Here is a 22,972-nt window from a genome sequence, read left to right as displayed (position 1 = left end):
CTTGACCGCCTTTCTTCTCTCCCGTTGCTTGGAAGCAGGTGGCCTTGAAGTTCAGCAGCACAGTTTGAAAGAGTCACTGCAGGTCTCCTAATCCTATAGCAACAGGCCTCTCCCTTTTCATCTCTGATGGATGTGGAGCCGACCTGAGAAAAAAGGCTCTCGAACTCACTAAAAAGGCAGATTAAATGTGTGTGGCACCTGTTTGCCCAACATGGAAACTCTTGAATTCTGACTGATGGCAGAATGTCACATGGAGGGAAGTTGTGACCACAGAGCTGCTTATAGCAGTGGGTGGTAGTCAAGCTTAAAAAGGGAATCACAGAGGTTCCTTTTTCTCCTCAGCAACAGAGAATGAGAACATAAAACGGAAGGTTTGTCACACAGTGGGAGTTTACACGCTTCTTTTCTCATTTGAATACTTTCAGCTACGAAAAGTAAACAATACTTGATTGAATGTTTATTTACTCTTGCTCCCATTTAGTCTGCCCACACTCTGGACTGGCAAACTGCATTCAGTTGTAGTTTATTTCTGCTGGCTACACTTCCTCCTTTTTATTTTTTATTTTTTGCAATACTTTCTTTAAGTCCTATTCCGATCCCAGCAGACTTTTAATTATGATTATGTTTTTTTTTAGCCCAAATCCAAAAACCTCTGTCCTTTTCTAGGACACAGTTTCTGCAGTGCGGCAGTAGTTTTTTTAGATAATTCACCTCTGAGTTGTGGGCGGTATTGTGGGTGTAGCCCAATGTATTTTCTATGTCGCAAATGTGCTTTTTTTCTGCTCTCAATTCACAAAGATTTGAATACACAAATACTTAGAGATGTAATTTTGAGCTGAATTTTCTTTATACATGTCCTCCATTAATTAAAAAACATCACAAGAACATGTTAAAAACACCAAATAACTTTCATCAGAGTAGGTCTTAATGTTTTTGATTTAAAAGTTAATTTAAGATAATATGGCCATGAAGCATTCTTTCTGCAGTTGTCATTCACTTTTAAATAATTCTAAACTGTGTTTATGAGGTGACTTATAGATTTCACAAGAACAGGCAGATGGCTGGACCCAAATGCAGCAGGTTTACTAGCTCAGTCCACAAAGCTAAATCAGGGTCAGGCAGGTGGGAGTCAATAACAGGCATAAGATCATCAGAGGAGAGACGTGGTAGTCAGGATCCAGGCGAGCGTCGGGTCAGGCGGCAGGAAAACAGAGACAGGGTCAGGAGACAGAAAATCAGGTTCAAATAAAACACTTGGTAATGAAGGCAGAGTGGCACAGACAGCACCTTACACTGACCTTCACACAGTGCAGAGCTTAAGTATGCTGTGGTTGATTGAATGAATGAGAGTCAGCTGTACAGCATCCAGGAAGTGTGTGCTGGGGTTGCTGGGAGATAAAGTGGGGTTAGAACTTTGGAGGCAGTTCCCACCGGTGATCAGAGGGGGAAACAGAGCTCTTACTTCTGACAATAGAAAAAGCTCCAGTTCTTTGAATTTTTCAACAGTTTATGCAATAAGGTAATGATTCTGAATCAGAGAAAAGCTAATACTTTCTATGACACTTTAAATTAGGGGTTGACATATTTTACGTTAATCAACAAATTCTAAAATGTAGAGAAGCAACTTTGTAATGTTACCCTGAATTTACACTGGTTCGTCTGTGTGGGGAGTTCGTCTCATGGCCGTTTACATCGTTTCTGTTGCGTCTCCGGTCCGTCCCCCCTTCCCCTAGGCTCCCGGAGGACTGGTTTGTTTTTTGCCACCCCCGTGTGGAGTAGTTCGTCCCGGTCTCTTTGCTCATCCAAAACTTAAGAAATCAGGCCCCGTGCCCTCTCCTTTTGTCGTCCATGGCGAAAATGGACGCCGGTTCGATCTGCAGTGTTAACGTGTATTCTTACACGGACACATCACCTTAATAAAATTGTAAAATGTAATTTAATAAAGTTTTATTTTGAACATGTTTCTCATTTCCCTAGCTTTTTGCTGCAATATAGAACTCCTGCATGAAGCTTGTTTGTGTTCTGAATGTACAGATGTAAGACGCAGACAAGATGGAGGCGACGTAAACATTCTGATTATTTTGTGTTTTCCACATAATGGTCCCTCTGTGTTCAGTGTCTTCTTATTTGTTGGGGACAAAACCAAAATTTTATAAAACGGAAGACCTTTTCATTGTGGCATCAATTTCAACATTCTGTGAGTATAAAAAGCTGATTTTGCCACAAAGTCATTCCTAGTTAATTAACAAAGACGTCGCTTAAAAGTCAAGCAGCACCACCTGGCCACAGCGCATCTGCAGGTTAGAAGTAGGCAGTCAGATGTTGCAGGTGAACTTGGTGTGTCTCAAAGTGTCATCGGCAGTCTTGCATCAAGGTATAGGGTAAGGATAAAAATGTATTGCCATTTGTACATGTTAAAGGTTGAAAACAAGTACAGTGGAATTTTTCTTTGGCAGCTCTTGAGTCACCGTGAATTACAGGATAAACAAAACAACAAAAACTACTGGGAGAGTTTGTGACAGACCTAGGGGTGGAGAACCGCCAGTGACAGACCTCAACCTTGACCAGTACCTAAGGTAGTAAAGGCCACACAGTTGCAGGCCTGTTTACCAGATGTGAGGGGAACTAGGGTTTTCAGAAGAATAATTCACAACTGACTCCACCGGAGATGACCGTTGGAAGTGACTCCATTTACACCAAAAAACCGCCATGTACGTTTGCAGAGTACCATGTGACCCGGACAATACAGCAAAGATCTATTGTTATATCGTCCTGTTCACTGATGAGTGTCGCATTACCTTTGTCGTCAGTTTAGTGGAGAGGGTGAGGTGAGCGATACACAGAGTCAAACATGGTTCCCGGGGTTAGCTTTGCTGGAGACAGTGCAACAGTCTGGCCAGGGATCGCCAGTCTGGGCAAAACCAATTTGGTTGTTGTAGATGGCCCAGTCACTGCATGTTTTTTTTATACCTCCGAGACATCATAGATATCATAATTCCCCAATTCTACCAGGATAGCCCCAACTGTTCATGGTTGATAATGCTCCACCACATGGTGACAGAGTCGTCACAGCTTGACTTCAGGAAGTTGGAGTGCCTCATATGGTTTGCCCAGCATAGACCCCTGACCTGAACCCCTATAGGGCACGTCTGGAACCAGCTAAAAGGAGAGACTGGAGGATCGTACCCCTCCTCCAAGTGACCTGACAGAACTGCATGTAGAACTAGTGGGAGAGTGGAACGCCTCAGAACAACATCATAAGGCTAGTGAGGAGCATGAGACGTCGCTGTAAAGCTGTATTGCAGCAAATAGAGGAAATACTCGTTATTGACATGGTCATTTGTTGTTATATGGGGCTTTCTTTGTTATTATCCTAATGTTTGGGATAATACATATCAAAGTAATGAAAATTGTGTTTCTTCTCATTCATCATTAGTAATATCAAAGGGAACATTTACATATTTCCTTATAATTTAGACCAAATAGGAAAAGTACTCATGCAATGTCACTAATTTGTGAGTAGTGTTGTTTGCATCTTTTTCTTTCTTTATAGTTTTGTTCATTTAACAACACCCGCAGATATTCCCGAAAAACCTTCATTTATCATTCAGAAAGCTCGACACAAACACGCGTGATCATTTCTTTCCCACAAAGAACCATTTATTCTTTTACACATTTACTGAAAATTACAATTTTATTGAAAGGACACAGGAAGGTCAGAGAACACGGATACATGTAGCTAGGAGTTACTACTCAGTGCATGGCACATTCTTGGGGAGACGACCCATTGTGAGTCTTTGGCTCTTTGCCTCCAGAGTGTTAAAGGCAGAAAGACTGATGAAATATTAAATGTTGAACAGTTGGCCAGCCAACTTGAGCCTCTATATTTCAAAGTGTGGAGGAGTAAATTAACCTTGCTACAATGAGTGACAAAGAATAGTCTAAGCTGGGTAGTAGTGGTGGTTGTAGTAAGGTACTGATGGGGGGAGGGGGGGGAATAGTAATAGTACTTTTTCATTTGTCAATCAATACACTAATTACAAGAAACAGTGTCAGACCTCACCAGTGCAAAGGGATTTTTTTCTAGAAAGATCAAACATTTAGAAAGCAGTGTCCTGACTCAGAAAAAGTCAGGGAAGTAAACAACAAATAAACAATCATGAAACAAGTTACCAGTGCCATTGCTACCTTTGAAAAAAATTTCTAAACGCATGCCATTTTCTATGCAGATCTTTAGATGACAGTTTGAAATTTGTTGACATTTCCAGTATCTCAGCTTCCGCTAACAATGCTGATATGCATATGTCTAGCCGTGTGTGCATTAAAAGTGTGTGTCAATGCGTGTGGGTGCACGCTTCTTCCGAGAGTGCGCAAGTGTGTGTGCTCTTAGAAAGATCCTCCAGGCGATGTAGGAGCTCGGCTTTCCGATGACATGCCATCCGCTCAGTCGTGTTTATGTGGCTTTGTCTTTTTGATGCCGCCTCCTGCTGCCTCCCCACTGTCGTCTGTGAGCTTTGTGTTGAATTTTCCAGGCTGCACTTGGCTCCTTTGCTGTTGGGTTCAAAAGAAATAATTAAAAAAAAGGTTCATAATGAGTAAGACTGGCAAAACAATTTCTTGCAAGAGACATACGGTGGTCTGTAATCTCATTTGGAAAAAAAAGCTCCTGAGGTCTGTGAAAAACAAAAAAAGGTGGGAAATTACACTTTTCAAAATTAAAATGATATGTATACATGCTTTATACTGCTATTCTGGTGGTAACTGTTGTTTCAGATGAAATCCAACTAAAATTTACTTGAATTTGAAACAAACGCTAAAGGAAACAATTCAGACCGAAGTGTCCATCAAACAGGACGTCCAAAACAATATGAAATGTTAATTTTGTCATTTTCTTTGTTAGGTCTAACTCCTGCCGTGTTATTAAGGTCTATTTCTCACTGGTCTCATGATCATGGAAACCACACCAGGTGAGATCTGGTTTGGAGCCCTAGACCTACAGGTGGATTGATGGTCTCGGTATTGTATTTTGGCACGACTACACCAACAGTTGACACCTCAGCCTCCAGCTTCCTGCTGATGGTTCTGTTGTCTATCCCGGTCTTGTACATGTCTACAACCTCCACCGCTAAATCCACTGAAAGCTCTTCAGTCTTTCCCATGATGGTTCATTCATTCATCTTCTTGACCGTTTATTCCCTTTCGGGGTCACGGGGTTGCCGGAGCCTATCCCGGCCACTTGGGCGTAGGCAAGGGATACCCTGGACTGGTCGCCAGTCTGTCACAGGGTAGAATATCTTCAACCACACATCCATTCACTCTCACACTCACACCTATGGCCAATTTAGAGTTGCCAATCAACCTATGAAGCATGTTTTTGGAGAGTGGGAGGAAGCCGGAGATCCCGGAGAAAACCCACGCATGCACGGGGAGAATATGCAAACTCCACACAGAAAGGTCCCCCATTGATGTTGTGTTTTTCATGTCCCCCAGCCGGGACTTGAACCGGGGGCCTTCTTGCTGTGAGGCAAGAGCGCTAACCACTGCGCCACCGTGCAGCCCCAAATCACCCCATGATGGTGAGTTTGGAATCTGACTGATGGACTGATTCCGTGGAAAGGTGTCTTTTCTGCAGGTGATTGGTTCAAACAGGTGTCTTTAATACATGTGACGGGATGATCAGGAGAGTCTAACTAGTCTGTGTGAACAGAGCTCTTCATGGTTACCAGGGAGGTCAAATACTTATTTCCCTCTATGAAATACAACTAGATCTATATAAATTCAATTTCTTGATTTTCTATCTTTCACTGTTTAAATGAACCTTCTGTTAAAATGTCAGATTGTCAATTTCTTTTCAAGTGTGCAAACCTACCACACAAGCAAGGGATCAAATACTTATTTTCTCCACTGTAGGTGTTAATTTGTTGTATTTTTTCTCTAAAATCCCAAAATGTAGATTTCATTAAAAGGGAACTTATATAGTAGTCCTACCATTTCGTCTCACATTTCATTTATGTACTCATGTGTGAAGATGTTGTAATTCAATTTCCATTTCTTGCAAAAGTAAGTAATTTGTACTGTGAACACTGGTGCTACATTGTTCACCTTTTGAAGGTTTATTCATAAGATTCACGACAGACTCAATTTAATATGTAATAAAATGCAAATGTTTTATTCGGTTCATGTTTACCCAGAAGGCGGATTGGCTTCAGAACTGAAAATAAAAAGTGGTTCAAGAGGTCAATGCCACTCTGAAGTGCCGTCTCATATTTTTCAATGGGCGCCTCAGCTTTTCGTTTTGAGGGTTAGGGGGTTGGGCGGACGTGTAGAATGAAGATTTGGTCTTAATCCTCTTTGCCTTTGTAACTGCCTCTGATAAAGAGCTGACCTGTGAAAAGTTTGCCTCACCCGTCACCAAATGATTTCTGCTTTAGACTGCAACACCCCTCTCGGTCTCAAAGATGGGAGAAGCACTTTTTGAGAAGTGATTATTTCTCTTTAGCAGTCAAAAGCCATTGAAGCAACTGATTTAGCCATTTTCAAGGCGCTTTTTAGATTATAAAGTAGAAAATTCAACTGCATCTATAATAAAAACCCCAGACGTTTTGAGCATTTCATGACACAACCAACCTGTCCATGTATTCTAAAGCACTATGTGTAATGTGAGCCATGCTAGTAGCTGTGCTTTGACAGTGTGTGACTTAACTTTTAGAATCGTTTTAATATTTGATTTAAATATACGGTCTATCCTCTGGGATGAGGCCTCTGACATTTTCACAGGCAGCTTCTTCTGATAGATAGCAGGTTGGAAATCTTGGTACCCTGATACTCCTGGAAATAATCATTTGCATAAAGATTTAAAAAAAAAACTTCAGTGTTGTGCAGGCTTTATTCCTCAGACAAACACACTAATGGAAAAATATCAAAGATTTGTTCACACAAATTATTAAACAGATGGGAACACATTGTAAGTTCTGTGTCTTTGGAACTCTTGAAGGAAAACTTCAAAGCTAATATTACACTACCTGGGGATATGCTTCATTATTTACTAAAGTTCACATAATTTTAGATTATTGGAGGTTTTCATCTACAGTGTATCCATACCAAGCGCCATAGAAAATCACGCTGTTTCAATACATTGAGGTGAGCCTCAGTCAGCTTTGAACTGTTTGTGTGTGTTTCTGTTGTACATCTGATATCGTTCAGGATAAACTGGAAAAAATGTCATATGTCAGTGATAAAACTTTATTCTATTCTATTCTCCGCACTGTGAGGCGCACTTCCAAAAACCGACAGTGCGTCTTGAAAAAAGTGGTCATAGTTGTTCGTAGTATTATTCTGATTTTGGCGATTTTTTTGATGTATACCGTGGGGAACTATGTATTTGAAACCTTCTTAAAGGTTATGTTAATGTCATGCAATTTCATGTTAATAATGTACTTTTTATATTATCTCATTTATTTTATTTTATCTACAGTCTCTTGGTGGCTGGCCATAGTCAGCGGGGCAGAGGATAAAAACTAGCTAAGGCTACAATCCTGCGTATGTACAGTGTGTCTCTATTTTAGAGCACTCCACACTGTTTTTTATGTATATGCATTGTCCCTTTAATAAATAAATACAAATATATGGATTAATTAGTCAGGTTCAGAGCAGCTTGCATGTTTTGACTAATTCAAACTGTCTTTGACAATGACAAGTTTAAGCAAGGCAGAAAGCCTCTGGAAACCAATTCATCGACCAAAGCATCGGTTTAGAGTTGACTAAAGTCACTGTGAAGAATGCCTTAAAGCGTGCTGGCTGCTCACAGTTACACATCACTCTGTGTGGCAGTGCGACATCACCTGACCGGAAGTACAACAAACAAAAAGGGAACATGACACAGCTGCATTATTCCTGCCACTGTATCACTCACAGCATTTTCATATTTTATGAAAAGTACTTGTACTGCAAATACTTAAATATTAACCAAGATACTTTTTTATAGGTCCTAAGGCAACCTGCCTCTCCTCCTTTCTAATCTGTAATTAACTCTGTTTTTTATTACAATATTTTCAAGTTACATGTTTATCATTTTAATTTCTTCATTTACATTTAATACAAAATTGAAAGCTTAGTGATAAAATGTGGTTTTCTCATCAAGGCAGGGAAAGGCAATATTTGTTAAGCACCTTTTTATACTCAGGAGACTCTTAAAGAGCTTTACAGAATTTACATTTAACCACCCTCAACTAATTCCCCTAATAATGGATGTTGTGTTTTGACTTCTTTGCCATTGTTACTACAGGCTTTATTAGGCACTTTAATGACCTTAGGTTATGTCTTGAACTTTTGTGAACCCCTTGTTCCTTTTTTAATTGCAGCAGTACAAAACCGCGAGCACTGTACTGCAGCAAAGAACTTGATGTTATTGGTAAATTAGAGGTTTGGTGGTTTTTTGGGCCAAGCAAAAAAGGGCTTACGTTATTTCATCTACTGTAACTCTTCAACCGTTTACACAATTTTATGTAATTCCAGCTGATTCTGACTCGGAGAAAAACAGCTATGCGCTGTGATGCAGCACTTTACCTGAGACCCCCTACAGATTTGCCCATATTCACCCGTAAGGGCAGTTGTGACTGAATACTTTTCCAGTGTTAAAGGGTTAAGAGCTTTCATTTGACATTAAGGTGACTTCTGATTTGGTTTTCTCCATATAGGAAGTAAACCTTTTTTGGATCTTGAGGCACAATTGAGCGGTAGGCCAGAGGTGTCTAAATCCAGGCCTCGAGGGCTGGCCTCCTGCTGGTTTTCCAGAAACCCTGCCCTATCTGCTGCTGATTTGCCTGGATCAGGTGTGTTTAGCCAGTAAGGAGCTTCAATGGCAGGTTGGTTGGAAAACATGTAGAACCATGGCCCTCAAGGCCTGGAATTAGACCCCACTGTTTGCTGTAGAAAAAGTCCCAGCAGTGATCAGATGCAACATCTGACCACAACCATAACACCTTACTGAATAAGCACATGTGAGAGAAAGACATGCTCAGATCATCAGATAGAGGGGAAAAAAAAAACGGGATTCTAATTTCCACTTGACTTATTCCTTATTATGAAAATGTTCTCTGCTTTTCTATTGTGCATTCATAGAAAAATGTAAAGCAAATCACAGACACAAACATACAAACTGGACCACAAGAAAGAAATGTCATCCTTTAAACCAGCTGTGTCAAACTCATTTTCACTGAGGGCCACATCAGCATAGCGGCTGTCCTCAAAGGGCCAGATATAACTTATACATGTAACTAAATGTACTGACAAATAAATGTAACGACTTCTCAATGTTAAATAACTCATTATTTATGTATTATAACTTTTTGAAGTGACAGTTACAGTTGCATAGAAACATATGTTTGCTTGTTACTCTGCCATAAATCCTTTTAAATTTGATTTTGTCAGGTTAGGTTATATGGACAGTGTTTAAGTCCTAATGTATAGTTGCCCAGTCCTATATTTCAAGTCTGATTCCCCCAAAATATGAATAAATACACACCTATTTTAAATTTTATTTTCAGAAATTCAAAACTTTAATGCTCTCGCGGGCCACATAAAATGACATGGAGGGCCACATTTGGCCCCCGGGCCTTGAGTTTGACACACCTCTCAGAATATTTGCTGAACTGTTTATTGATGTGGTTTTTACTGTAAAGCTGATATACATTTGTGGAAAAATATTGTCTTCTGTTTAGTAACTTTGGGAAATGCTGCTCATGTAAGTGTTTCCTTTATTTTCAACCTTTTATTGCTTTTCCATTTTTCTTCTTCCATAAACAGCTAAATATTGGAGAAGACGGCCTTCAGCCTTAAATCAAACCCAAGGTCGCATACTGCAGGTAAAGTGGCAGAGATCGATCCTCAGAGGTGGTGATGCAAATCACCCCTAATCAGATTTTTTACCACCGCATGAATGGTGAAGGTTGAGTCTGAGTGATGCCAACACACAGCAGGAAGAAGGCTGATCCCAGATTTGATCCCAGATGCTCAACACAGACAGAAGAATAGATCAAAAGGAAATTGTTGGCAAAATAATCACTACAGAGACATTACAGTTAAATTTTGAACAGTCCCAAAACTGAAATAAAATAAAGAAAAAACTAATTTTAAAACAATATTTGTAGACCTCCTGTCAATACTGAATTAAATAACTTACGTAACAGACGGCGTCTGCTTTTTATTTCTCCAGGTGACAATAACATTAAAATTCAGCTGACATATTGTCTGTTGTTTTATAAGATTAAAAAACAAACAAAACATTTTTCAGCTGGGAATAATAATTCTGCCTGTTTGTCAAAATTTGCTTTGATTTTTTTTCTTTTTTTTCTCTATTAATCCACATTGTCTAAAAATGGATCCTGGCCACCTGGAACGCTGTACAGTTTCAGGGTGTTGGACATCACTCAGATGAGAGCCTGGGTTTGGTTTTTACCATCTGCCACTGCCAAACAGGTGGGACTCCATTCGGTAATAAGGTGAGGAAAGCTGGTATTCATGAACACTGGCAAGACATTGAATATCACACATGAAAGTGAAATGGAAACACTGATTTTTTTTTCTTTTTTTGGAACTGATTTTTTTAAATAGCTGACACTGGTGCTTTATTTTTCTTGTTACATTTGGGTACAATTTCCCCCTAAAGTGCTCATCATTGTTGATATAAAACTGTCAACTGCCTTGGATGAACATAAAATTCATGCGGGAAATGCTGCAATCTGCATCTTGGCTGCAAATAAATATGTGGGAATAACATCAGCCTTTATTTTGTCAGGACACGACTGGAAACACAAATCCATGTGATTATTTGAACGGTTTCTAAGGACTGAACCGCATTTCTGCTTCGAAAAGCTCACGCACCACCCCAAAGCCGCTCCTCTGCTTGGGGACTCAGTTCTACTGGGAGACACAGTTCTCCTGATTTCGGCAGCTGGTTCACCGAGCTGGGGGACGGATCGCAGTCTGCCACACGTGACAAAGCATCCTCCCCTCCCCTCAAGCACAAAGCTATAAGTCCGGCTGATCTGCTCAGAGACACGGTTCACTCGGTAAACATAAGCAGTTTTCTTTCGTATTGTGCAAATACTGTACGTGGAAATAGTCAAATTTCACAAGCTGTAGGTCCTGTGACCTTCCCATATTATATATTTTAAAGCTTCTTTTGGATATCCCAACATGTGTGTTCTGGTTTTGATGGTGAATTTTACAATATTTTTGAGCCCCAGAAGAAATTTTGGCCCCATTTATTTTTTAACATTATTTCCTGCTGTGACGTAATCTCTTTTTTTTTTTTTTTTTTTTTATGCCCAAAATTCGTTTTGACCTGTTACATTTTAGAGAGTTTTAAAAGTATGTGGTGGAGTCGGAAAGAAATGCAAAAACAAAATGATCCTAGCAGTCCAGGACTGTTGCTGGGCTTGATAAAAGGTTCATGGTAACTTCAGTCAAATAAACATAGAAGTTAAGGCAGTTGGAGGCACTGGATCGTTCGTGGGCTTGTTAAAGAAACAAAGTCAACAAGGACAATAAAAGATTTCCTCAGATTTTTGAAGGCTATCATTTGGAGTGTGCAGACAGCTGTGAAACTATCTGGTGGATTCAGTGAGTTCAGCAGAAGGTCAGTTTGTGAAATACACTGAAACACTGAGCCTAAAAGCTCCATCTCTGCAGGCATCAAATGTAATATTACTGTAAATGTTAAAAAGGCTGGAAGGGTTGCAGAGAGAAAACAATATCCTCTCAGCAAACAACATCAAACTGAACGCGTCTGGAAATATTACACACAAAACCCCATTTGGTAAAAAAGTACATAGTGTTCATTAACTTGAACAACTCATTGTTAGCTCTTCAGCACAGACGTGAAAACGTTGCCGATTCTGGCCTGTTTTTCACCAAAAGGACACAAAAACCCTTCTTTTATCAAGCCATTTATCAACTTTTCTTTAAATCTGTTTACATTTGCTAAAGGTTTCCTGAAACTGAGTTATAAACCAGAACTTGATCCTTAATCTGACAGCCAATCTGTTCTAGCAAAAAATAAAAAAAAAACAATCAAGCTGTGAAAGTAAACTTGTCCTAGTCAGAACTTTAACCTGTTTTAAATGAGTTTGGACTTTAGAAGCTGCACGGAAACAAAACAAAACAATATTCTATAAGATTTGTTATATGAAGACAAGAGAAATGTACACTGTTAGATATAAACTCTATGAACAATGTTTGCCTGGGTAGTAATAATAGACGTATTTTAAGAAAATAAGAAAAGATTGAAAGTTTTTAACTGTATCTCATGATCTATTCTATTGAAAGTAAGAAGGGGCACTTAAACTATACCTTAACTATAAAAAAATAAGACGGTGCTCATTATAATCTGGAGCATTTTATGAACAGATAAATTCTGGTTCTGCTTACTAATGTCAAAGGGATTTTTGAGAGTAACTGTACATGGTCCTTTGTTAAAATGTTTTTTTTACATGTTGAAAACAAGTTTGGCTAGTATTGTGAATGTGCTTATGCTGCTAACGGGTAGCAATGTTGGACTATTTTTAAAATTAATATGATCCTAACAAAGTTAGGAGTCAGCGTGGTCACAATAATGTTTGTTTTAGCGGGATCAGTCTTTTATGTTTTTACGTATTGCAAACAGGTTTGAGTGCTATTTTAAATAACATGGCTAACATGTAGTCGTATTGGACTGTGGTTGTGTCAAATTTCCTTAAACTACACACTACATAGTGCACTGTGACCTAAAATCTTCCCAGAAGTCTCCAGTGTGCATCAATGCTCACTAGATCGGCGAATATATAGACCACAATGCATTGCGGCGAAACAATTTTTTGCCAAAAAAAAAGTATTTTAATGTATTTTTTAATAAATCATTAACGTTTTTATCTTCAGAAGACAGTGGATCATAAGTGATAGTTGCAAAACGATCATATCAATGACATTTTCTCTTTGTAAAATCGATGATGACATATTCGCCATTTAAAAAAAAAAAAAAAAGATAGGGAGCATGGTGTCCAAATTGCTTTTAACTAGATATTTCTGCACTGTGTAGTTTCTTAGCAGTTAGGGAGTAGGGTGGGAATTCGGATACAACCCGAGTTTTATTACGTGTTTCAAAAATGTTTTGGCTGGTATTGTGAATACGCTACTGGTGCTAACGGGTAGCAGTGCTGGACTTTGTTTTTTTTAACGTGTTGGGTGTTAAGAGTAGTTAAAATAATATTTGTTTTTGCAGTATCAGTCTGTTATTTACGTGTTGCAAACAAGCTTGGGAGTTGCATGTATTGTAAATATGCTAACATGACTAACACAGCTAATGTTCTGGTTCTAGAATTACTGTGAAAACAGTTAATAAAGTCTGACTGACTGAATTATCTCTAATTCTTTTGTCTCATTTGATGCGCCTTGTAGTTCGGTGCGGCTTATACATGACAACATTTTGAAAATAGATATTTTATTGACAGTTTGCTGTATAACTCAGTGTGCCGTATTAATTGGAAAACGTGAGCAAACACACCTGTTGGACCTCTGGTTGCTTTTTGCTGTCTTGAACAGATTCTGCTGTCTGATTCTGGAAGCATTCACCTGCAGTCTGTAGACGGAAGAAAAAGCATTAAATGCCTGAGTGTAGGAGAAACAATATTTTCAACATTTTTATTAAAAAAAAAAAAAGATTACATTATTTTATAGGCCTATACAAATCATGGAGAGGCAATAAAGTCCCTGCGTTCTTTGGACTGGTATGTGCTGCTGGTTCCGAGGACCAAATGCAGGTTCCGGGGTAACAAATGTGTTTGCTGTGTTGGCTCCTAAACTATGGAACAAGCTGCCACTGGCTATTAGGGATGTTACCCTCTTGGAGGGTTTTAAAGCTAAACTGTTCCTCCCAATGATTTTATAGGCTAGAGTTGCTTCGCTACTTTGTTGCGTACGCAAAGCTGGACGCCATATTGGATAGGTCGAGATGCCGCCTCACTGCTGTGCTACAATTGAAAATAGAGCTGGAAAAAAAAACTGTACTTTCTGTCAGCTAATAAAGGGGAACTTATAAAAAACATTTTAGGAAGACCTGAGTGAGTTTACTTTCAGAATAGTAAATTTTTAGGCTGATCTTGTAGTCTATTCAAAGGCAATGGTAGCTATAGATTTTGCATTATTTCCACGTGTTCTGCCAGGACCACCGATCATTTAAATGTTTTTTGGAGGATAATCCGACAGACTGGCGACCTGTCCAGGATATCCCCTGCCTATGCCCACGAGTGGCCGGGATAGGTTCCGGCAGCCTTGTGACCCTGAAGCTGAATGAATGAACCCGTGGGATTTAGGCATATTTCTAAACAGAGGACAAGAAACTAACCAAGATTCCCTCAGTAGCCCCGAGTGAAGACCACCAGGTGCATATACCCTGCAGTGGTGCATGGCGACCAGCTACGGCTCAACAAGCCTTTGCTTTACAGCGAATGCTGCCCGGATCTCACCGCACCTGGGCTGACTGCAGTGCTCACTGCGCCCTTTTTCCCGTCTGCTGGGACCCTTGACTGTCGACCGGGTTGCACTGTTCTCTGTCCCCTCTGACCGCGTTTACTGACCTGTCCAATATGGCGACGCTCTATACATGTTTTGGACAATGATAACTGGCTATCTTAGCGTCTCTAGCAATAAAACTCGTTGGCTCCTCCACTTCTGTGCCTTAGTATCTGTCTAACTAACCTTTTATTTTGTTTTTTTTATCTTTTCTTTAATAGTTGTTATCTTTTTATCATTTTGTCCTTAAGTCTTGTTCAATTGTTTTCATCGTTTTAGCATTTTTATTGATGTAATATTGTGCACAGCACTTTGGGTCTTCTTGAATGGTGGTTGAAGGTGCTCTATAAATGAATAAATAAAATGAAATGAAGTCAAAGCAAAAAACCAAGCAAATCCTAGAATTTTTTTTCTTTTTTTGCTTTTGCAGACTGAATATATAGGTATATTAGGTGTAACATAAGTTAAATTCACAAAAAAAGGTTAATCCAGGTTCAGACCACAAAATGAGTCTGACCACTCAAATGCTCCAATGAGGATTTATTCATTAAACAAGTGTCCTTTCTTTTCCACAAACCCTTTATGGATCTTGTGTAGGCTGCCCAGAATAGATGCTGACTTTCTCAGTCACCGGAAGCTTTACTTCTACAAATACTTAGTAACCAGATCTGAGAAGAGACGCTCAGCATTATGATACAGAGAGTTTTGTTCAAATGTGCGTTTACACAGCTCTGTGCTTCATATTCACTCGAGTTACAGCGTTATTTGTTAGAACTCAAGCAGACGGATGTTTCAAATAGCCAGCCAGGGCAAATGATCACAGCTTTCACTGAGAACAAAGCATTGATACAAACTTGGATTTCTTTAAACCCCTTAAAGCTTACTACATGGAAAAAAAGGATTACATTTTTTTTTTTTTAGACTTAAGAGGATTTTAAAAACCTCTGATGAAAGCCACAAAAAATGTTGCATGATTTTTGGAGATATATAATCAATTACGCGATTTAGTACGTTTTTGCTTACATTAAAGTTATTTAAGATACAAATTTGACGTGAACATTCAGGAAAATTATTTACCCACTGTCTCAAATTTGATCCACACATTTTGACATGGTCTGAGTGACTATAAAAATCTAATTATCAACAAAGTTTGCATTTTTTTTCAATACAGTAAATAGTCATTTGATAAAATGACTAACAATAGATGAGTTAGTCTCACCATAAACTTTAAAAAATTAGCACAACGCCAAAAGTGATTTTGAGTTTTCATGAAGGCAGCAATTTTAAACTGAGCAGGGAAAGCTCTTCTACTGCCCCTAGTGGACTGATAATTAACTACAGGTTATAAAACATGAATGAAGTTATATACACGGGTTTTTAAGGAAGGTTTGGATTGTTCTAATGACATAGGACATTCATTCATTAAATATAATGAATGGTTAATGGGTTAGGGATATGTCAAAACATTTTGCAAGTTTTTTAGTTTTATGGACACTGCAGGAGATGTTTTCAATTCACTGATTTAGCAAATACTTTACAACTTACTTGAAACACCTTAAACGCAAACCAGTTTTTAGGTTTATAGAAAGTGGGAGTCTTGCTGCTTCCTGCAGCATGGGATCTAATGCAGGGCCTGCTTTGAAAATAAAAAGGATTGTTTTTACTCTGGCAAACTCACAGCATTTTTTGGGCTGAAGCAAAGACAGCACACTCCACATGCACACAGTCTCCTTATCTCCTCCTCGCCAACAGGCAGATGTGGTGCTAACAAGCAAACACATTATCTCTGGCTGAGATATGCGCCTCCTTTTTTTGCTGCAGGACCTTTATGTCCTCTTCAAAAATGGAATAATCAGTTATGGGACACATGGATTGCAGCGCAGTTTCTTTAGAGAATACTATTTTTGACAGAGTCCACGTGACACTGTCTCAGCTCTGGGTGACACGCCTCAGCACTGATTCCAGTGCTCTCTCAGCTTACGTCTGTGATGCTTCTTGATCGCCACTTGTCAAAACTACTTACGGACCCTCTTTTCTACTCCTGCTTCCCTCCAATCCTCTTGATTTTTATAGATACTTGTTTTGGAGTCTCCTTGATAAGTGACTACTGACAGTCAGTTAGATCAAGTCTGAGACCGTAAGGTAGAGGGACCCTTCATGTGGAATCTGAATAGGAAAGGTCAGTGCTGCTTCCTTCTTTCTTCCTTCAACAGCTGCAACGTGTCAGAAAAGCAGCAAGAGAAGCTTTTTGAAGTGAGACTGAATAAAAACATGTCACCTTTTCTGAAGGCACTGAATCCAAAGGTTTCTTACAAAACTAGAACCAGTAGTGACCATAACCATTGTGCTATCTTGTGGGGTCCAGATGACCCCACACTTACATTGACGTGTTCTCCCTGTCATGACAAAGGTGGATAAAGGTGGGAAGATTTCATGTAATCCATGGACACCAGTGAGGATCACAAATCATTGAAGAAAAAAGGTTCAGCCCACTGTCTAGTGGGTTAAGATGATATAAGCGATCTGATGATATATATATATATATATATATATATATATATACTGATCGTCCCGATGGGTTGAATAAAGCATCAGTTCAGGGAGAAAGTTCTCCTCTTACCGCTTGTTTTTGTCCAGATGATGAAGCTAAAGGTTGTTTTAAAGAAGCCAGCGCAGTGATACAAAACATTTAAGATAGTTGACCGGAGCTTCTTTTTGGAGCGAGCAGTTCTCACTGTGCGATTATCACTTTTTAATGCACACCCAGGAGCCAATCAGAATGGAGTATTCACCCGGACCATGGTATATATAGTTAAAAAGTTCATGGGAGTATTTTCACTCTTTCATAGTCTGAAGTCTTTTTCATAACCCCTTCTTGCTTACCTCTATATTTGTATTGCTCAAAAGTGGAACCCACTTGTTTTAAACAGGTGAAAGTGCAAAAAGGAGGGAGAAAAATATATATATTTTTTTGTTATGTCTTGCTGCAGCCCCTTTCTGCCACTCTGCTTACCTGGCAGGTGTGGGCCAATAATCGTGACTAGCACCTGCCAGGTATCGAAATCAGAAGAAGATCAACCAAAGGCAGAGAGGCAGTGGAGCAGTTGGGCATGTTCGAACAGAAAAAAAAAGAGAAATGGCTTTTTAGTATAAGGGACCTACGAAAGGAAATTTCTGCAAAAAACAATTCAACGTTCACAGCTCATGCCACAGTTTGATGTTAGTATAAAGGACCTGGAAATGAAACTTCTGCCCTGTAGCTGTTTTTTTTAAATTAATAATTGGTTTTATTCAATTGTATTAATATTTTTTTAACTTATATTTATTTTTATGAAATGTCTGGGGTGTGTGTGACTTTTGATTTTAACCAGAAAAAATGAGACCATTGAGATCTCAAGTGGATTTTTTTCTGGTTAAATAATTAAAAATAAATGTGATGGTGTAGGGCTGGTTATTTTTTCTCCTTTTTGCATTTGTGGACTTTATTTCTTTCTGTTGATGAGGTGACATTTAATTACTAGCAAAGAGCAGCTGACTTGGATGCTCAACGCGGCTGGGTCGGCTATTTTTGGCCAAGGTTCCAATCCCACCCATTTAAACCAGTACACTGATTATTTCATGTTCCATTACTGCACACTGAATTTCTTTTATCTTTTTCCATAAACTGTTTTCCTCATTTTCGTTGGTTTCCATTTTCTCATGTTTATGGCCCTTTTGGGGTTGTTCCCCTAGACTGAGACAGCGCCTGTCGGGGCCGTGAAAAGATTGAAAATGACTCATTTCAACAAACTCAAACACTTAAACCAGTGTGGAGATATGGAGGACTTAAAAAAAGTTAATTATAGTTTAAAGTTATTATTCTGCTTACAAGCATTTGTAGATGTTCTGCAAATGTCTTATAGCTGTTATTAGGATGAAATATTCTGAAAGACGGCATGTTTAGTCTTAAAACAAATCAAAGTTGTTCTTAAAAGTAGAAAAAGAATATATAAAAACTTTAACTTTTGATGTAGTGACTAACCAGCTAACATTAAAAACGATTATATTTTTGAAGAAGTTGTACAAGTTTTGGTTTTATTTTAACAAAAAAAAAGGACTAGGGCAGTCTTAGTGTAAACAGTTAATCTAGTTCCTGATGTAGATTTGACCATAGGTTTAGTGAACAGATGAAGCTCATGAAATGGAAACCCACAGGTCACATAGGCTATTACACTTTAATTACTGCAACAGCTCACCTTTTCCATCTGGCTCTCTTTGACTCCGCTGCTCTCTCTCCTCATTACTTCGGTGTTCATGGGTGATTTACTGACTGTGACCATTCTCTGAACTCTAGAGATATCCTGGTGACGACAAGATACGTTTGGGTTGAGGGTTAAAAGAAAAACAGTATCATAGTTTTTGCATAACAAATAGTACCTTATAAGACGTTAAATGGGCTGCATAAAAATCGAGTTTTACCAAACAACGTGCTCCCGACTAGAAGCTCAGCGTGCCATGGGTGTGAACTAAACAAAACACTAATATCGAAATCTTATGAATGGAAAACAGGCATGTATTAAGAAAAATGTTACCACTTCACTTACTCTTGGTTTTTTTCCAACTGTGAGATAAATGGATGACTAATATGAGACAAAAGGTTTTCTGCGTTCATGCTCCTCATGGAGGAGACGCAAAATGAATGCAAACACTTGGAGACAGAAAACACTTGAACAAGGAACCAGTTGGCCTCACCGACACACAATTCAAACATTTGTTCAAAATGATAAAAGAAATGAAAATGAAAGGAAAAAAAATTGGCAATAGACCCAGACAATCTCCATTAAAAGAATACAACGTTTTCGTTTTTGTTGATCAAATTCCATACCTTCAACAAAAAGGGAGTCTTTAGACTGTTTTTGTACATATCAAAGAAATGTTAAGCTATATTAGCAATTCAAATGTGAATTTCCTTTTGAATATTTATGCTTAGAGACTCTTTCAGCCATGTCTTTGTCTGACCTTTAGAAAAAACAACCACTTGGGGCTGAAAAGCCACTTAAAAAAAATATTATTTTCATTTTTGTTTTTAGACCTATTTTAAAAAATACTGTACCAATCAGGTGTAGCTACCATTAGTCAGTGTGGATGGATGGACACAAAATTCTATTCTCGTTGACTAAACACTCTAGTAATATGATGCTTCAGTTTGAGACTTGGACATATTTTGGGGCGTGGTCTCAGGGGTTAAGGTTAACCATCGTAAATTGTGATCGTGATCACATCAGACTCCTCCTGCAGACAGTGAAGTTCTTCTGCCACATGTAAACAACTCAATGAATGTATTTGAGAACTCGACTGAGCGAGCGTGATGTCATTCACAGAAATGGGCTTACTTCTAGCTCCAACGAAATGAAGTTAGTCGCCATTTTTTGGCAAAAGGGATGCTGCCATGTTGGATCAGGAGTGAGCTTCCAATCAGGCATGCTTTGGAAAATTCAATCAAACGTTTCGAATATTCAACTTATCAAGTACACGTTTAATAAAGACACAAGAACAAGTATGGTTATTCAGAAAAATAGAATGACTGAGTAACAGCTGTTCATTTCTCTATAGAAGTCTGTGGGATTTTCGCTACTTGGAGCTAACGGGTACTTCCTGTTTGGAACGTGATGGAGGAAGGGTCACTCAGTCCAGTTCTGAAATATAGTCAATGACACAACTACCATGGAGAAGTCAGGAAGTCTTTGAGAGAAAAGGATGTTTGAGGTGCCATTCCCAAACGATCTTTCTTGACTTTCAAAATAAAACGCCATGTGCAGACTCCATTAACATGTGGTCTCACACGTTTTGCCAGATAAACATGGCTTGGTGTTGCTGCGCCTAATGAACACGTCAATTGTGGGAAATGTAGCAAAACAGCATATTATATGGATTGTAACTGCAGGCAGTGTGTTACAGCGTGTTACATATTAGAACTGACATGAAGATTAAAACAAAAATTTAAAAAAAGGTGTAAGTCCCACTTTGATTATCTTTTGATCTATTCCAACTCTTGTGCTATTTTGTGGGGTCCAGATGACCCCACTCCCAAGGTTAACGCGCCTCCAAGGCATCTCTTAAATAATTTTTCTCGTCACAACCCTGAATTACATATGTCTGTAAGTCAAGTGATAAGTAATATTCAGATGACAGTGATCAATTTTTGCTGTTTCAAAGAATGTCTGCATGTAAAATGTTTTAAAAACGTTAGCAATGCTAATAGTCTCTTACATGTGTGTGAATACTGGTCATTTTAGCACCTATTACTATGGTTTTGTGTGCATAGTAACAAATAGTTGAATATTTGTTATGTGGGAAATAAGAATGCAATACATTCAAGTTTATTCATGTGTATATCTGTATTTCAGTTTCACAGTGCTTCTCATAAATGTCCAAAACGTACAAGCTGACTCCTGGATGTTTATTGAGGAACCCGTTAATTGTCTGCCAAGCTAGAAATCACAAAGTTTCAGTGAGGGCAGAATAACAACGTTTCTGCAGAGCAGCAATAGTTTATTAGAAATTTAGCTCTGAATTGTGGGCGGGACTATTGGTACAGAGTAAGGCCAACATCCATCTGTTTACACTCTCTCCCGCTAGCTTACAGACCCTCACACCCCCAATCTAACATTAGCGGTGCAACAAAAATGGCAAGCAATATCAGAGCTATCCAGCCGTACAGTTTTGATCCAGATACCAGCTCAGACGAGGAAAAGAAAGATGGATCTATTTGTCTACAAAGTGAATGCATCAGAACGGAGCAGAGCAGGGAGCTTGTTCCTGCCAATTGTAGCTTCAGCGTCACAGCTACACAATTTTTCAAACAACACTTTTTGTTAACTCCTGATTCACAGCGACCTGAATAAAAAATACTCAGAAATGCAATTATAAGCTTAATGTTCTTCTGCATCATCAGAAAAATGCCACTAGAACATGTTAAAAACACCAAAAAGACAAATCATGTTGCAAGAAATTGCAGTTTTTTTTTTTTTTTTTTTACAGTTCGTTGATAGTCCTGCAGAACTGCTGGGCATGGCAAAGCTACTGGTAGAGGTAATTAATATAAATAATAAAAGATGCTGAAAAAGCAATCATTTCTTAAAAATGGTTCGTCTTTCTGGACTAGTGATTCTCATACACAGAGGGACAGTTTAACAGGGTCAGGGAGGGTTTCTCAAAGCTTCAAAAAAGAAAAAAACAATCAACAGAAGTGCTCTTAACTATAAAGCTGCAAAAACCCTTAAAGGAAGGTTTAGTGGAAATGCATTCTTTTTTCTTTTGAGGAAAACAGATTTCTTTCTGTTTTCTGTGGGATAAAAACCAAATATTCCTATATCCAGGGTAAATATCTCATTGATTTAGATACACAGGGAAGCAATCATTAGAGTAAATGGTGGGTGCTGAGAGCAGAGCAATGAGATGCCTCAGTTCCCCTCCAGCTCTCTGCTCTTAGCACAGGAGACATCATCTCCTGTCACTTTGATGAAAATTGCTACTATTGGACCGCAAGAATTGGTTATTACCCCAAGTCTGTTAAATATGAAGCAATTTCAAGTCCAGTGTTGCTGATCTGTGCATCCTCACACTAATGATACTTCCTACCGCAGAAATAGGTCTGTGAGTGTGTTTGTTTGTGAGACATACCAAACTGTATTTATGGCACTGCTAACACAGATTTTGTTCTCCTTTTATTTTAAATAATGTACTATTATTTATTTATTCATTCATCTTTTTCCGTTTTGTCCCTTTCGGGGTCACAGGGCTGCTGGAGCCTATCCTGGCCTATTGTGGGCGAAGGCAGGGGACATCCTGGACAGGTCGCCAGTCTGTCACAGGGTCTATTATTTATCATTACTTTTATTTATTTTTTCATTGTTTTGTTCCTTTTTGGTCTAAAATGTTTAGATTTGACACAGAGAAAGTGTGATTTCTGTTCAAAAATTGTTTGTTGTATGATGACATGATGTAGGACTTCCATTATTCTTTCATCTTGTTACTTTTCCCCGGATCATAATTCCTGACCAATGACTGAAGAGATATTTAATCATGTGGTTTTGGTTCAAAATAGAAAGGCAGCCTGAATATAGACCAAGCGGAAGGTTCAGGACTCGATCTGGACCAACAGATTTTTCCAGTCTGAATACACCTTTAATCAGGTTTATTCCTATGCTTCAAAATACTATAGTGAATTCCTACAACTAATTTGTGGCCAGAAAATACTGATTTAGGGGGAACAATTTCATTTTTAATTTTTTTTTAATGTAGTCTCCATTGTTTTGAAGGTTTGTGGTTACTGAATTGATTCTTTTAAATCGTTACCATGTACATGGTAAAATAGCATTTTGTGTACACAATTTAGCATTTTATGCGCATGTACAGAATACAACATAACTTTACAACTTTAGAA

The 22,972-nt window shown here is 38.7% G+C and overlaps 1 protein-coding gene across 3 annotated transcripts in view; it reads right to left on the bottom strand.

The window, feature by feature from the left end:
- Window positions 1-3,638: 3,638 nt before the first annotated feature.
- luzp2 (leucine zipper protein 2) overlaps window positions 3,639-22,972 on the bottom strand; it is a 238,038-nt gene continuing 218,704 nt past the window's right edge. For 2 of the 3 annotated variants that reach the window (XM_023952501.2, XM_023952504.2), the window contains exons 10-12: window positions 18,783-18,887; window positions 13,541-13,615; window positions 3,639-4,551 (exon numbers count right to left, since the gene is read on the bottom strand). In XM_023952501.2, the coding sequence (XP_023808269.1) occupies window positions 4,444-4,551; window positions 13,541-13,615; window positions 18,783-18,887 (288 nt within the window). In that variant the 3' untranslated portion in view covers window positions 3,639-4,443. The remainder of the gene's footprint in view (window positions 4,552-13,540; window positions 13,616-18,782; window positions 18,888-22,972) is intronic. The other variant, XM_023952509.2, reaches the window with a different exon arrangement.

This window comes from Oryzias latipes, chromosome 3 (assembly GCF_053564925.1).
Source record: "Oryzias latipes strain Hd-rR chromosome 3, Olatipes_Hd-rR_3.1".
NCBI lineage: Eukaryota > Metazoa > Chordata > Actinopteri > Beloniformes > Adrianichthyidae > Oryzias > Oryzias latipes.
This window is presented reverse-complemented; position numbering and strand designations above follow the sequence as displayed.